General features: G+C 38.9%; 2 protein-coding genes across 2 annotated transcripts; both read left to right on the forward strand.

Annotated features, from left to right (window-relative positions):
• The first annotated feature begins 347 nt into the window (after positions 1-347).
• On the forward strand, positions 348-9,093 carry LOC144838112 (putative polyketide synthase 1). The gene is made up of 4 exons (XM_078693471.1): positions 348-417; positions 909-980; positions 1,317-8,161; positions 8,536-9,093. Exons 1-4 carry the CDS (start codon positions 348-350, stop codon positions 8,893-8,895), a joined length of 7,347 nt encoding a protein of 2,448 aa, XP_078549597.1. The 3' UTR covers positions 8,896-9,093.
• A 1,152-nt stretch (positions 9,094-10,245) lies between these two features.
• On the forward strand, positions 10,246-13,599 carry LOC144837598 (beta-lactamase domain-containing protein 2-like). The gene is made up of 6 exons (XM_078692787.1): positions 10,246-10,475; positions 10,952-11,252; positions 11,535-11,760; positions 12,075-12,277; positions 12,740-12,982; positions 13,156-13,599. The coding sequence occupies exons 1-6, from the start codon at positions 10,333-10,335 to the stop codon at positions 13,336-13,338; spliced, it is 1,299 nt and encodes a 432-aa protein (XP_078548913.1). The 5' UTR covers positions 10,246-10,332; the 3' UTR covers positions 13,339-13,599.
• Positions 13,600-13,777: the final 178 nt, after the last annotated feature.

Here is a 13,777-nt window from a genome sequence, read left to right on the forward strand (position 1 = left end):
TTTAATTTAATTTCTATTGTTACATGTTTATGTCTCGTCATGATTTTTGTGAGGGTCCCTAATGATCAGCTTCGGCTGGATGGACCACCCTCGTAAAATATTGTTTAAATAAATAAAGAGTAACGTACTTTTTTGTAACTTTACTGTCGGCTGTTAACATTTCGACATAGAGTCATTGCGTCTCTAGTGGGAACCACGCTTTAGGATATAAGTTGCTGTTAAATCACATTCACGACTTGATGAAGCAGTACGAGAATAAACGTACTTAAAAGGTGATTTTTAACAACAAATAGTTGAAATCAGTTGCTTGACGGATATAGGCCTAGACGGGTAAATAATTCCGAAGGATGACAGAGGCTCAACAAAAAGAACGTAATTGCTTTGCTGCTCGAAGAGAGTTTACATTTAATTCTCTGTGTAAAGCTCTGTCTTCACTATTAAACTTTATGTGAAAAAAATTTTTATTACTACTATTGGGCATACTCTGAATAAACTGGGGAAGCTTATTTGTGCTGTGTGTAAATTAATAATTAAAGATAGCAAATATATTTAACAACAGTACAGTAAAATTAAACCAAAACTATTAAATACAAACCTTTGTTCCATTTATTTATAGAACTAAACACAACATTTGACCGTTTTTACTGTGAAAGGTTAACAGAAGAAACTAACAGAATCACGAAATTCTAATTATTCAATCTTGTCTTTTTGCATAAAAACTTTAAAATGTATTATCACCATCTTATTTCGAAAACGTTCTTGGCTACTTATTATATAGTTTTTCACTTCTTGTTCCCGTTATGTAAGTCCATGATGTAGCACACAACATTTTTAATTTTACTTCTTATTTAACTAATTTGACTTGTTATTAGTAATAGTATCATAACTATGTGATTTCTTTTCCATAGGCCTAGATTTACATTTAGTATACATCATGAATGAAAACTCGAAGAAGTGTCCAATTGCTATTGTTGGCATAGGTAAGTTATTTTTTTTGTTATTATAGAATAAATGAAAGGTCCAAATCCATAGAATAGTTCCACATTTCATTTCCTCCCTGCAAAATCTAAATCAATGTTATGATGGTTGTGGTCATATCATAAGAACCTTTAGAAAGAGTGCATGTCCATGGAGATAATCACGAAACGATGGCTCTCCCGAACTGTCGTTTGTGATTGGTCAACTCACTTGCGCAGCCCCACCCACGCCATTGCGTTGCTTTAGTGAGAGGCAAATAAAACAAAAAATACAGTAGATGATGCAATATTTTAGAATTTTAAAACCTCAGTGAGTATTATTGAATGACTTTATTCTAGGATGTCGAATGCCTGGTGGAGTAACCTCGACAGAGGATTTCTGGCAGGTTCTTTGTAGTGGTAAGGATTGTATCACTGATGTTCCGCCAGACCGTTGGTCAATTGAAAAATTCCATGATGATGACCAGACGAAGCCAGGAAAGATGGTATCACCAAAAAGTGGATTTGTTGATGGAATCGACAAGTTCGATAACACGTTCTTCAAAATTTCACCGAAAGAGGCATCATCGATGGATCCCCAGCAGAGAATTTTACTAGAGGTTACCCACGAAGCCTTTGAAGATGCTGGAATCATACCGGATAACCTAGACTCGTGCGGTGTGTTCGTTGGAATTGGGTTAATGGATTACCCAATCCAAACACTCGATATCCATGCCAATACGGTAAACGCTTACACATTGACGGGTACAGCGCACAGTGTCGCAGCCAACAGGATTTCATACGTGTTTAATCTGAAGGGGCCAAGCTACGCCGTAGATACCGCTTGCGCGTCATCGATAACTGCCATGCACCTTGCGTGCAAATCGCTTAGAGATAACGAATGTAAAGTTGCTGTCCTGGGTGGTGTCAACGCATTGATTCTCCCTGACACTACTGTTGGGTTCAGCGCTCTTGGAGTGCTGTCGCCAGATGGTAAATGTTGTCCCTTCTCTGATACAGCCAAGGGTTACGTTAGAGGCGAAGGTTTTGGGACGTGTATTCTTAAGACATTGGATCAGGCTATGAAAGACAACGATCATATTTATGCGACTATTATGGGAACTGCAATAGGATCTAACGGTTACAGTCAGAGTATTACTATGCCATCAATGCCTGATCAGCAGCGAATCATTGAAGAGACGTACAAAACATTTGATGTGAATATGGCTGATGTAAACTATCTTGAGGCACATGGCACAGGAACACCCGTTGGAGATCCCATTGAAGCAGAAGCTATCGGCAAATCCTTTGGACCAAATCGTGATGCACCAATTAAGATCGGATCAGTTAAGAGCAACTTTGGTCACAGTGAATGTGCTGCCGGAGCCGCTGCTACAATAAAGGCAGCACTAATGCTGCATAACGGCTACCTTGTACCGACCATCAACTACAACAAGCCGAATCCCAAGATCAACTTAAAAGATTGGAAATTAGAAGTTCAAACCCAAATGGAGCGTTTGCCAAATGATGAAAAATCCATTATCGGAGTAAATAGTTTTGGATTCGCGGGCGCTCTAGCTCATGCTATTTTCCAAGAGGCGCCAAAACAAAAACATAATGCTTTATTAGATCCCGTCGGATGGGAATTTGGTTCAAGCACAAAAGAAGGTAAGCCGCTGTTGATACCCCTCTCAGCCAAGTCGTCTGCTGCACTTACAGATTTAGCAATTAAGTGGAAAGAGTTTGAGAATAAAGAAGATGCTCTTCGTGTAGTGGGATGGCAGGCGACTCATAGGAAGCACCACGAATGTCGATTGGTAATATCTGCAAGTTCTGGATCGCAGTTTCAAGAAAGACTAGAGCAGTTTATTACCAATGGTGGTGGAGACGGTATCTCAACTGGCACGACATACAACCCAGAACATAAAATATGTTTCGTATTTCCAGGGCAAGGGCAACAGTGGATCAATATGGGAAGAAAATTGTACCAGACTGAACCAATATTCAGGGAGTCCATAAAAAAGTGTGACACGATTTTCCAGAAAATTAGTGGGTGGTCTCTATTAAACGATAAAGGTCTGTTTAATGGTCAGAAAAACTTACTAACTGAAGAAAACTTCAATGACATGGTAATAAGCCAGCCGGCATTATTGTTTCTGCAAGTCGGTCTATTTGACTTGTGGTGCTACTGGGGTGTTAAACCTGATGTGGTTGTTGGACACAGTCTGGGTGAGATCGCCGCCGCATATGCATGTGGTGGCCTGACGCTAACTGAGGCAGTACGAGTTGTCTATCACCGAAGTAAAAACCAATCCATGTTGAAAGGTTGCGGAAGCATGGCGGCTGTCAGGCTTACACTAGATGACGCCGAACAAATGTGCAACAAATATGAGAATCTGTACATTGCAGCCGAAAATGCTCCCGGGTCATTAACTTTAGCAGGATCAAATGAAAGTATCAATAGTATTGACAACGACGTCAATGTCAAATCAAAGAAGCTTAGAGTACAGTGCGCTTTCCATACACCAATAATGGATCCAATGGAAAAACCATTTCGAACATCAATGAAAGGTGCTGTTTCCACGCCAGCAGGAGTAAGATCTGTTCCTATGTTTTCAACATTGACCGGTGAAGTGTATGACGGTGATTTTAACACAGACTATTGGTGGAGTAATATACGAAACAGAGTCAAATTCTGCCCGGCCATAGAAGGCGTTCTTCGTAACACCAACGCAAATATCTTCATAGAACTGAGTGCTTCAGTAACACTTGCATCGTCTATCAAACAGATTGGTAAGGGGCAAGGTAAGACTGACCTTATTACATTGTCAACCGGACAGAGAGAACAAAATGACAAAGTGACCAACCTATTCGCACTTGGTCAATTGTACACAAGTGGCATAGATATTAACTGGGATAATTTTACCCGTGATGCTGCAATATGGGTTGATATTCCAAAATATCAATGGCAACACAATTCGTTTTGGATTGAGGGTGAAGAGCGCCGCAACAGACGTCTTGGTCAGGATGACCGGACATACAAAGGCCAAAACGGAAACATAACATTCGCGGTATTTCCTTTCCTGGCTGATCATGTAATCCAAGACAACGTTATTTTCCCGGCGGCCGGATATGTAGAGTACGCTTTGCAATCATATTTTGCCGACGATCAAATTCCATCTTTGGCAAATGCGAGCTTTAAGCGAGTATGTACTTGGCCAGACAACACTGATAGCAGTAACAATGCTGTTGGTCTTAATTTGACGTGTGTCAAAAATGGTAGCTACGTTGAAGTCACTTCGAACAACACTGTTTACAGTAGCTGTGAGCTGTTAACTACGAATAACAAAGAAACGAAATCAGTTAAAATTGATAAGGAGAATATATTGAAAAGATGTACCACCAGCGTAACACAAGATGAATTTTACGGTAGAATGAGTTCAGTTGGTCTGAATTACGGAACTGCGTTTCAGGTGATTGAAGAGGTGATGGCTGGAGACGGTGAAGCATTTGCGTACCTGTGCCCTGCTGAAAATAATAATCAACGTATACAGACTACACAGTTAGATGGCTGCTTTCAGCTTCTTCTCAGTACCATTGGAGAGACAACAACGCTTTATCTCCCAGTTGCAATTGACAAACTTCAGATGTTTGTTCCTAAAATACCACCATGTCAACAACTAATGGCATATGCTAATGTTACAGAATGCGATAGTAAGCTCTTGGTTGGTGATATCATACTATCTACTAGTGACGGTTGTACATTGGTAAAACTTACGGGTGTTAGATGCCAAAACATCAACGGGACGCGTTCAGATGTTGATTTAGGTGAATGTCTGTATAAGACGATATGGCAAACTTCATCTGCATGTATGGGAAACACGTCTGTAGTTAGTGAGGTGTTCGATGATATTATTCAAAGAAAAATACACACTGATGAAACAGACGGTATAGCAAAGGCTGAAAAGTTCGCGCCTTTAATTAGATCAATATGTGCGTCTTATATTCGTCATGGTCTTAAAACGGTCGACAGTTCAACTTACAACGTGCACCCGTTGTATATACAGCGGTTGAGAGCTATAGCGGCCGATACATCTGTTAAAACGATTCCATTCGAAGATCTTCATAGAAACCTCGATGAGCTCTATAAAGCTGTGCCAGAACTTGAACATGAAATTGGAATGATAAGAAACCTTGGAGATAATTTCACCAGAACTCTTATAGAGCCAGGAAGTGCTGTGAAGCTTCTCTTCAGACCAGAATGTCTTCCCAGCTATTTCATGGATTCACTTACTACAAAATTGTTCTACAAAGCAGGTACAGATATCATTGATAGAGCTGTTCAAAAGGCATTGAAAGAGAAATCAGTAGTGCGTGTTCTGGAGATTGGTGGGCGTATGGGTGGTCTTGCACAATACATACTCGAACCTCTAAAGAAGTATGGAGAAGAAAAGCGAGTTGAGTATATATTCACCGACTTGAGCGTCACATTTTTCATGCACGCAGAGAGCGCATTAGAGGAATATCCATTTGTTAAGTATCAGCAACTTGACATAGAAAAGGACCTAGCTAGCCAGGGATTTGTTCCTGGTACGGTAGACTTTATCGTGTGTATGGACACAATTCATTCAGTTGTTGACGTCAATATTGCTCTTGGTAGAATTCGAGATTTACTGACTGATGATGGATTGTTCTTGATGTACGAGGCGACAAATACACACTATGTAGCTGAACTTGTGTTCGGGTCTCTTGAGTTATGCTGGGTCTATCAGGACTTCAGAACCAACACCTGCTGGTTGTCTAAAGAAGGATGGGTACAAGCGCTTGTGGACAACGGCTTTGCTGACGTAGAATCAGAAACAACAACTGGAGAATTTTTCCACAGCATGTTTCTTGGGCGAAAACGTTCTTTAACAGTACATAAAGGCATCAAAACAATTGATCAAAACACAGAATGTCAGCGCTATTTGATTTTCACTGACAGAAAAACAAATGCCGTTGCTGACTGTCTAAGCAAATGTCTTAGTGCGGAAGTTATAATTCAACCATTAACAGATATCAACAAAGGTATTCTCATCAATAATACAGAAACAGACAAAACCGAAGTAATATACTTGTGGAACTCAAATGATAGTAACTGTCATAATCTCTTCAAGCTCTTACAACAAGTTGATAACTCGTCAGAAGCTTTCCAGAAAATATGGGTTATAACCACTGATTCGAATAATGGATCACAAAACATAGAAGGGAGCAAAGCCATTGGCGTTGTTCGGGCTATCACAAACCAATTTAATGCTCCAGTTTATTCCATTGACCTGGAGAGTAAGAGTTCTTCGCGCGCACAGGCTGAACTTGCAGCAAAATACATCATGTCATATGATCACAAAGAAAGAGAAATTGCTATTCGAGATGGTGCATACTTCTATCCTAGAATAATCCCAACAAACATCAACACTGAAAGCGTATCAACGAAGTACTGGCAGTTAACCCAAAGTTCATCATCGGCGCTAGCTTCTTTAGACGACTTAGGCGTTTCATACCTGAATGAAATGATTCCTGATGATGGAAAAGTACTGGTCAGAATCAAGAGTGCTGCTTTAAACTTCAAAGATGTGATGATGGCACTGGGTATGCTTAATGCGTTGATAAAGACTGAAGAGAAGCAGTTCGGTTTGGAACTAAGTGGCATTGTAGAGAAAGTTGGTAAAGGTGTAGTAAACCTTAGAGAAGGTGATGAAGTTATTGGTTTTGGTGATCATTGCTTCGCTTCTCATTCAATATGTGATGCTCAACTTGTGGTAAAAAAGCCATCCAATTTAACCTGGGATGAGAGTTCAGGTATAGGAATAATATTTTCTACCTCGTATCACAGTTTAATAGAACGTGCTAATCTGCAGCCAGGAGAAACCGTCCTAATACATTCAGCCTGTGGTGGGGTAGGACTAAGTGCAATACAGGTTGCCAGAATGGCCAAGGCTAACATCATATGTACAGCTGGATCTATTAAGAAACGACAATACCTTAAAGAAAAGTTAGGCATCAAGTATGTATCTGACTCAAGATCAGATGCGTTTTACAATGATATCATGCAGTGGACAAACGGTCGCGGTGTTGACGTTGTGTTAAACTCGCTAAGTGGAGACCTCTTGATCAAAGGTATCGAATGCCTTGCTCATGGAGGCAGGTTCTGTGAGATTGGAAAGCGTGACATTCTACAGAATTCAAATCTCCAGATGCAGATGCTACTTGAGAATAAGACATTTATATCAAGTCAAATTGACATCATGATTGATCTAGACAAACCACGAGCAAGTAAGCTTTTGACTGAAGTGTCAAACAAATTCCAAAATGGAATCTTCAAACCAATCAAATTTGAAGTCTCGTCGATTGAAGAATACCAAGAGGTGTTTGCGAGAACCGCCAAAGGATCCCATATTGGTAAAGTAGTATTCAATATCCCGGATGAGATACAACCTCCCAAAACAAACCCAACAACCAAGCTGTTCAAACAAAACGCAACGTACATCGTCACTGGTGGATTTGGCGGCATTGGACAAGCAATGGCTAGATGGTTGGCGAATAAAGGAGCGAAGCATATCGCGTTAGTTTCCCGTCGTGGTTGTCGAAATTCGTCTGGTAGACGGACCCTAAAATACCTCGAAGCCAAAGGTGTCAATGTGTACAAGTACTCATTGGATTTAAGCATAAAGGATAATGTTCTAGCCTTGATGAAGGGATTACAGAGTGAACATGCACCAGAGATTAAAGGTGTGTTTCACTTGGCAGGATTTATTATGGAGGAGACATTCCAGAGCTTGACCAATTCAGAAATTGACAACATTTTGTCATCAAAGGCTGGTAGTGCCCAGCACTTGCACGATGCCACTAAAGACATGAATCTTGAAATATTCTTCTTACTATCGTCTGTGACTACTATGTGTGGAAATTCATCACAGTCTATGTACATAGCAGCAAACAACTTCCTGGATGCTCTTGCTGCAAAAAGAAGAGGTGATGGTCTACCAGCACTAAGTGTACAGTTGAGTCCCGTAAGAGGAGCGGGTTATTTAGAAGATAAATCCGGTGTTGCACAGGCTTTGAACATGAGAGGTCACCTGTCACTACACGTCGACGAATTCTTAGAAGGATTGTCGAATCTTCTGCAATCACCTAATCAACCGGCCGCTGTTTATCTTGCAAATCAGGTACGTGGTCATTATTTTAAATATTATACTACATTGCAAATGTCATGTTCAAATTTATTGTATTTGGCAAAATATTTTTAAGGAAACAGACAGGGAGAAATGGCAAGTGTTCGGAAGCACTCCTTTTTTCAAAATGAGAGTAACAAAAAGAGTGAAAAGTGAAATTTCGTTGGCCAAAGGCTAAGCATAATTATAACAACAAAAGATAATGGAATGAACCACGACGTAACGGATTCTCATTGTGTATCGTTTCCGATAACGTGTTGTATTGCTAGGATGCTACAGTATAACGCGTGTATCAGCAACTTAAATATGATAAAACGCACTGTATCTCGGAACTTTAGTTGATAATGTCTACCATTTTTCTTTTTCAGGACTGGAACGTGATGCAAATGTTTGTATACCCTGAAAGCATGAAATTCGTACATCTGGCAACGGGCCAACAGGTCGCTAAAACCGATTGCTCTCTAAGCCTAGAAGACATCGAAAAGAACGTGAAACAAAAGATGGGTAAATTGCTCTGCGTTGAACCTGAAACCATTGACGTCAACCAACCAATGATCAACTACGGTGTCGATTCGCTGATGGCGGTCGAAATGGTGACATGGGCTAGTAAAGAGCTTAACGTTGTCGTGTCGCAGTTGGATATTCTCGGTGGCATTACAACGAAGCTTTTGCTGGAAAAGGCATTGAATAAGGAAGCTGTGTTGCCATTGAAATTGAGTGAAACCTAAATTTGAATTCTGTAAATTTAATCATAAATCAATGTTAAAATAGGATAAGAATGAATCTCGTTATTTATTTTTCAAATATTTGCGGCGTAGGATTCATATAATGGTAGCCAATAGAGACGAAGAAGTAGCGTTCTTTTGGAAATATGTGATGTCAAACAAGCTTTTCATTACAGTAATTTAAATTATTGCCATCGTGATCTGAGCAATTGAAAAGATCAACTGTTGCTAACTATTGCTAATATTTAAGTAAAGTAAGATTCAAAATTCGGAATAAATTATGCCAATAAATAATTGTGATTGAATATTACAATATATAAAAGAGTTATTAAAAAAAGATAAAGAATTAAGATAAAAAAGTTACACAAAAACATTTTTTTTTTTAATTAATACATTATTGAGTTAATTGGATATAGAAATCAAAAACAATTTGATTTTTAAAAAAAGTTAGTTAAAATATTGTATAAAATGTATGCAATGTTGGCTAAACAATTGAGATGGGAACATTCCATTGGTGGAAAACTTCAAAGTTAGTGATGAATGTCTTTGCTCTTTCAGTCTTAACCTTTGGTAAAGTAAACTGCCAGTCATATTATACAGGAGCACGGGTTAGGAGGTAGTAACAAAAATAGTTAAATACAGTAGTAGGTTGTGTTTGTTTCTCTATTGCTGTTAGGTCCGTGTGTTTTCTCTGAGAAACAAGATTTCAGCCTTTGGCTGTTTTTCATTTGAATTAATAAAGTATACCTGAATATGATTATCGGTTTTAAAAGAGTGTCAAAAATTAGGCTACAATGTACTGCTTCCAAATATCAAAATAATATTACACAGTGATAGTAGTAAACAATTTTATAATCAACAATGATAAATACGTGATTACAATAATAGGTTGTAATAGTAAATCAGCCTATTATGCGGGCATACAAATAGCTGAAAAGGAATGCCCAATAATCAGGAATGTATGAAAAAGTAAATTTAAATATTTTAGGACTAAGTAGAAGAAATGTTACTATTCTAATTATTATTAAGATTATATTTTTAATGGGATATCTATTTATAAGCAAGTTTAAATGTATTAAAGTTTGGGATTCTTATATTCTACAATATTGTTTACTGCTGTTGATTAAGTGAGAATCAATAAACGAATAAATTAGTTATAACGTGAGCATATTGCATTTATTGTCTACAACTTAGTTTCCGAAGTAACGCAACCAATCACAAGCGGCAGTTCAGACGATGATCCACTACGTCGTGATTGCCCAAATTGTTTGGACCGCTTACGTCCTAATTGCGTTTTGTGTCCGTGGGAACCAAGCTTAAAAGCCTACGTGACGTGACCCAGGGTATTCAATCAGTGTTTACACGAGTCGTGATAAACATATCGCCGTGCTTACTAGACTATGAGTAACATTGATTACACAGCATTTATAGCAAGGCAGTATGTCGATCCTAAAGCAGGCCTTAGTCGTAGCTGTTACTGCCGTAGCCGTCTTGTATCTACCAGGACTATGGAAGGAGAAGTTGCCAGTTATATTTGACGGCCGAGTGGAACCAGGCTTCGAAAGAGTATTTGAAGCATTCAAGTGAGTACTGTATTCATATATAGGAATGCTATAGTGTTGAAATATATACAGCGTTATAATGCAGCCCACAGGAGCGATATACTGTACAATACAATAGAGGTCAACTACTATAATCCTATTGAAAAAAAGCTCCTATACACTAATACACTGAGCGTATTATAATCTACATACAGGATATGGTTTAAATAAGGTATACTTCGCACGCGTGTAAAGCCCTGTTTACTACAATCATGTCATATCACTACCATATTTGGGTAATACTACCATATTTAGGTACATCAATTTTTTTTATCAAACTAGTTTGATAGTATAGACAGAGCTTTGGAGCAATAAACACAGAAATTCAATGTCAAAAAAACTTTATTTAGGCCTACAGCAAAATATTAACAGACATGAATATCAAAAGATGGCATAATGTTATACAATATGAGCCTATATTATATATTTGGTATTAGCCTTACACTTTTTTTGTTTAGAGAGCATTACAGAAATGGCATAGAACCGTCTGACGGTGGATCAGCTTTTGCGGCGTACCATAAAGGTAAGAAGGTAGTTGACATCTGGGGTGGCTATGCTGACAAGGAGGCCCATCGACCATGGAAGCCAGACACACTCCATAACATTTACTCGAGCGGTAAGGGTGTGGCTGCTATATCCATCGCCATGTTAGTCGACCGAGGTCTACTCAAGTACAGTGATAAGGTTGTAAAGTACTGGCCGGAGTTTGGTAAGCATGGCAAACAAGACGTGACTGTTGAAACTTTGCTCAGCCATCAGGTACGTAGGCATATGATCGATACCTGGATCTGATACCTGGTTACAATACTCTCGGCACTTCCAAGCTGAATGGTGCCCCTCTCAATGATAATTATACAGGCAATCTATTCCTACAGATTACAGGCCGTGCATTGACCACCAGAAGTAAACCGGCCATAAACTTTAAGTAAAAATGGCCAGCTGCCTATTACTAATACAAGCAATTGCTTAAGAGTATAGCTATACATAAAAACGTATCAATATTCATAAAATGATGTTTTCTTCTTTTAATTGATGACGTAGGCCGGTATTCCATTCCCAAATGAATCGCTTTCTTGGGATTTGTTTCGAGATCATGATCGCTTGGCTGATGTCCTGGCAGACTCTGTGCCACAATGGGAGATAGGTACTGGACATGGCTACCACGCTGTGACGATGGCGTCTTTCTGTGGCGTTCTTTTGAAGAAAGTTGACCCGAAACATAGAGCCCTTGGTCAGTTTGTCCACGATGAATTGGAAGTACCATTTGGTAAGTATCTGGAACGGAAGGACTGCACTCTGTCGATTGTGTTGTCATTGCGTAGTCTAGACATGGCCCCTTCTCTTTTCTCGACAAAACAAACGTCTCTAAAAAATCCTTATTCTCATTTCAACAAACCAATATAACAACCCGGCAGTTGTACAGATACTGTACTCACTGTCTTAATATATTGTTTTACCCTAATGTCGCATGAAATATTTTCTGCAGTGTGGACAGGCTTTTGGTAGCACGCGCGCTGGTAAACAGGATATCAAAATATTTTTTGTTTTGAAAAATAACAGTAAACATTTTTATATTTTAAGGAATTGACATCCATTTTGGACTTCGCAAAGAGCTATTTTACAGAGCGACACGGATGGAGGAAGACAAATACACTACCAGTCAAATGTTATCTGTAATGATTAATAATCCATTGATGCGCTCCTACATATTTAAATCATTGTTTGGCGGAAGCGATACATTATATGACAAAATGCTTAAGAATACGGAACAACTGTTGATGAATGTAAGTTTGAGTGAGCGAGCGGAGCGGTAGGTATATTGACATGAGCGTTGGTGGGTAACATGACACGAGCGGTGGGTAAACTCGACACGAGCGGTGAGTAAACTCGACACGAGCGATGAGTAAACTCGACACGAGCGATGAGTAAACTCGACACGAGCGATGGGTAAACTCGACACGAGCGGTGAGTAAACTCGACACGAGCGATGAGTAAACTCGACACGAGCGATGAGTAAACTCGACACGAGCGGTGAGTAAACTCGACACGAGCAGTGGTAACTCGACATAAGCGATGAGTAAACTCGACACGAGCGGTCTCGACACCGGACATTATTGTGTCTTCCAGGGCGTGTCATACATGCGAACCATGCAATTCCTATGGATAACATTTCCTAACTTTTCCTGAGTTACTAAACATACGTTTTGATATGAGAATATCTGATGAAACTTTTTATATAATTTCAGCCATACAAATTAAATGATCCCGAGAACAGAATTGTTGAAGTTCCGTCTGCGTTTGGTGTTGGCACAGCCGAGGCCCTAGCTAAACTATACAGCATCTTGGTCAACGGAGGGGAATTGAACGGGAAGAGGATCATGTCCGCGAAAGCAGTTGAACAGTTGAATACAGTCGTTACTAAGGGCATGGACAAAGTTGTTATGATAGATGTTGAGTTTGGACATGGTGTGATTATCAGCAAAAGTCCGGTAAATCAAACTGAACTTTGAAGAATATTCATATATCTAGCAATAGGCCTATAGTATATAATAGTAATACTAATTGAGTATTGAGGCTTTATATTGGTTTCAATAATTAAAAAAAAATGAATGTTGATTACAATATATATTTGAAATAACATGATTTGGTTTCAATTTCACAGATTGGTAAAGCGTTTGGACACAGCGGAGTAGGTGGCCAAGAAGGCTTCGGAAATCTCGAATTAAAACTAGGTTACGGATATGTGACGAATACACCGACCATTAGCCTAACGGAAGACGGCCAACGATATATATTGCTACGCGACATACTTTACGACTGTGTCAGAAAATTGGAAGAAAAATAAGAGTAAACATAATCATATTCAACGGTCTCTTTTATCTACTGTGTGTTCAACCATGGACCTATACATCTAATTTATAGGTCAATGGTTGAACCAAACATCTTTCCACTGGTGCCGAATGCTACTAGTACTATGACGTCATAATGTGTAAATGCTGCGCCGAATGTCTTCTCCACTTTAATGACATTAAATGTATTTAATTATTGTTTTCGATAATCGTTTTTAAAAGATCAAGGTATAAAAAATTGTTTGCAATAAAATATTCAATTGGTGTTTATTTTTTATTTTCTGTATTCATGGAGATATACCTTTATGCTGTATTTCGAAATCTGCATTAAAATATTCAACAACAAAAATTAACATAGTTCAATATATCTTTAAGGAGAGTCAATACATTAATACAGTCGTTATAACATGACTGAATTATTTGAAAGAACCTGTC

This window comes from Antedon bifida, chromosome 3, assembly GCF_963402885.1.
Source record: "Antedon bifida chromosome 3, ecAntBifi1.1, whole genome shotgun sequence".
Taxonomy (NCBI): Eukaryota; Metazoa; Echinodermata; class Crinoidea; order Comatulida; family Antedonidae; genus Antedon; species Antedon bifida.

What these genes read in the sequence shown, in the direction of transcription:
- LOC144837598 (XM_078692787.1), top strand. Translation starts at nt 10,333, where the DNA reads ATGTCGATCCTAAAGCAGGCCTTAGTCGTAGCTGTTACTGCCGTAGCC. An exon ending in TGAATTGGAAGTACCATTTG is followed by an intron (nt 11,761 to 12,074) that starts GTAAGTATCTGG and finishes TTATATTTTAAG; the next exon opens with GAATTGACATCCATTTTGGA. An exon ending in TGATTATCAGCAAAAGTCCG is followed by an intron (nt 12,983 to 13,155) that starts GTAAATCAAACT and finishes TCAATTTCACAG; the next exon opens with ATTGGTAAAGCGTTTGGACA.
- LOC144838112 (XM_078693471.1), top strand. Translation starts at nt 348, where the DNA reads ATGACAGAGGCTCAACAAAAAGAACGTAATTGCTTTGCTGCTCGAAGA. An exon ending in AATTGCTATTGTTGGCATAG is followed by an intron (nt 981 to 1,316) that starts GTAAGTTATTTT and finishes ACTTTATTCTAG; the next exon opens with GATGTCGAATGCCTGGTGGA. An exon ending in CTGTTTATCTTGCAAATCAG is followed by an intron (nt 8,162 to 8,535) that starts GTACGTGGTCAT and finishes TTTCTTTTTCAG; the next exon opens with GACTGGAACGTGATGCAAAT.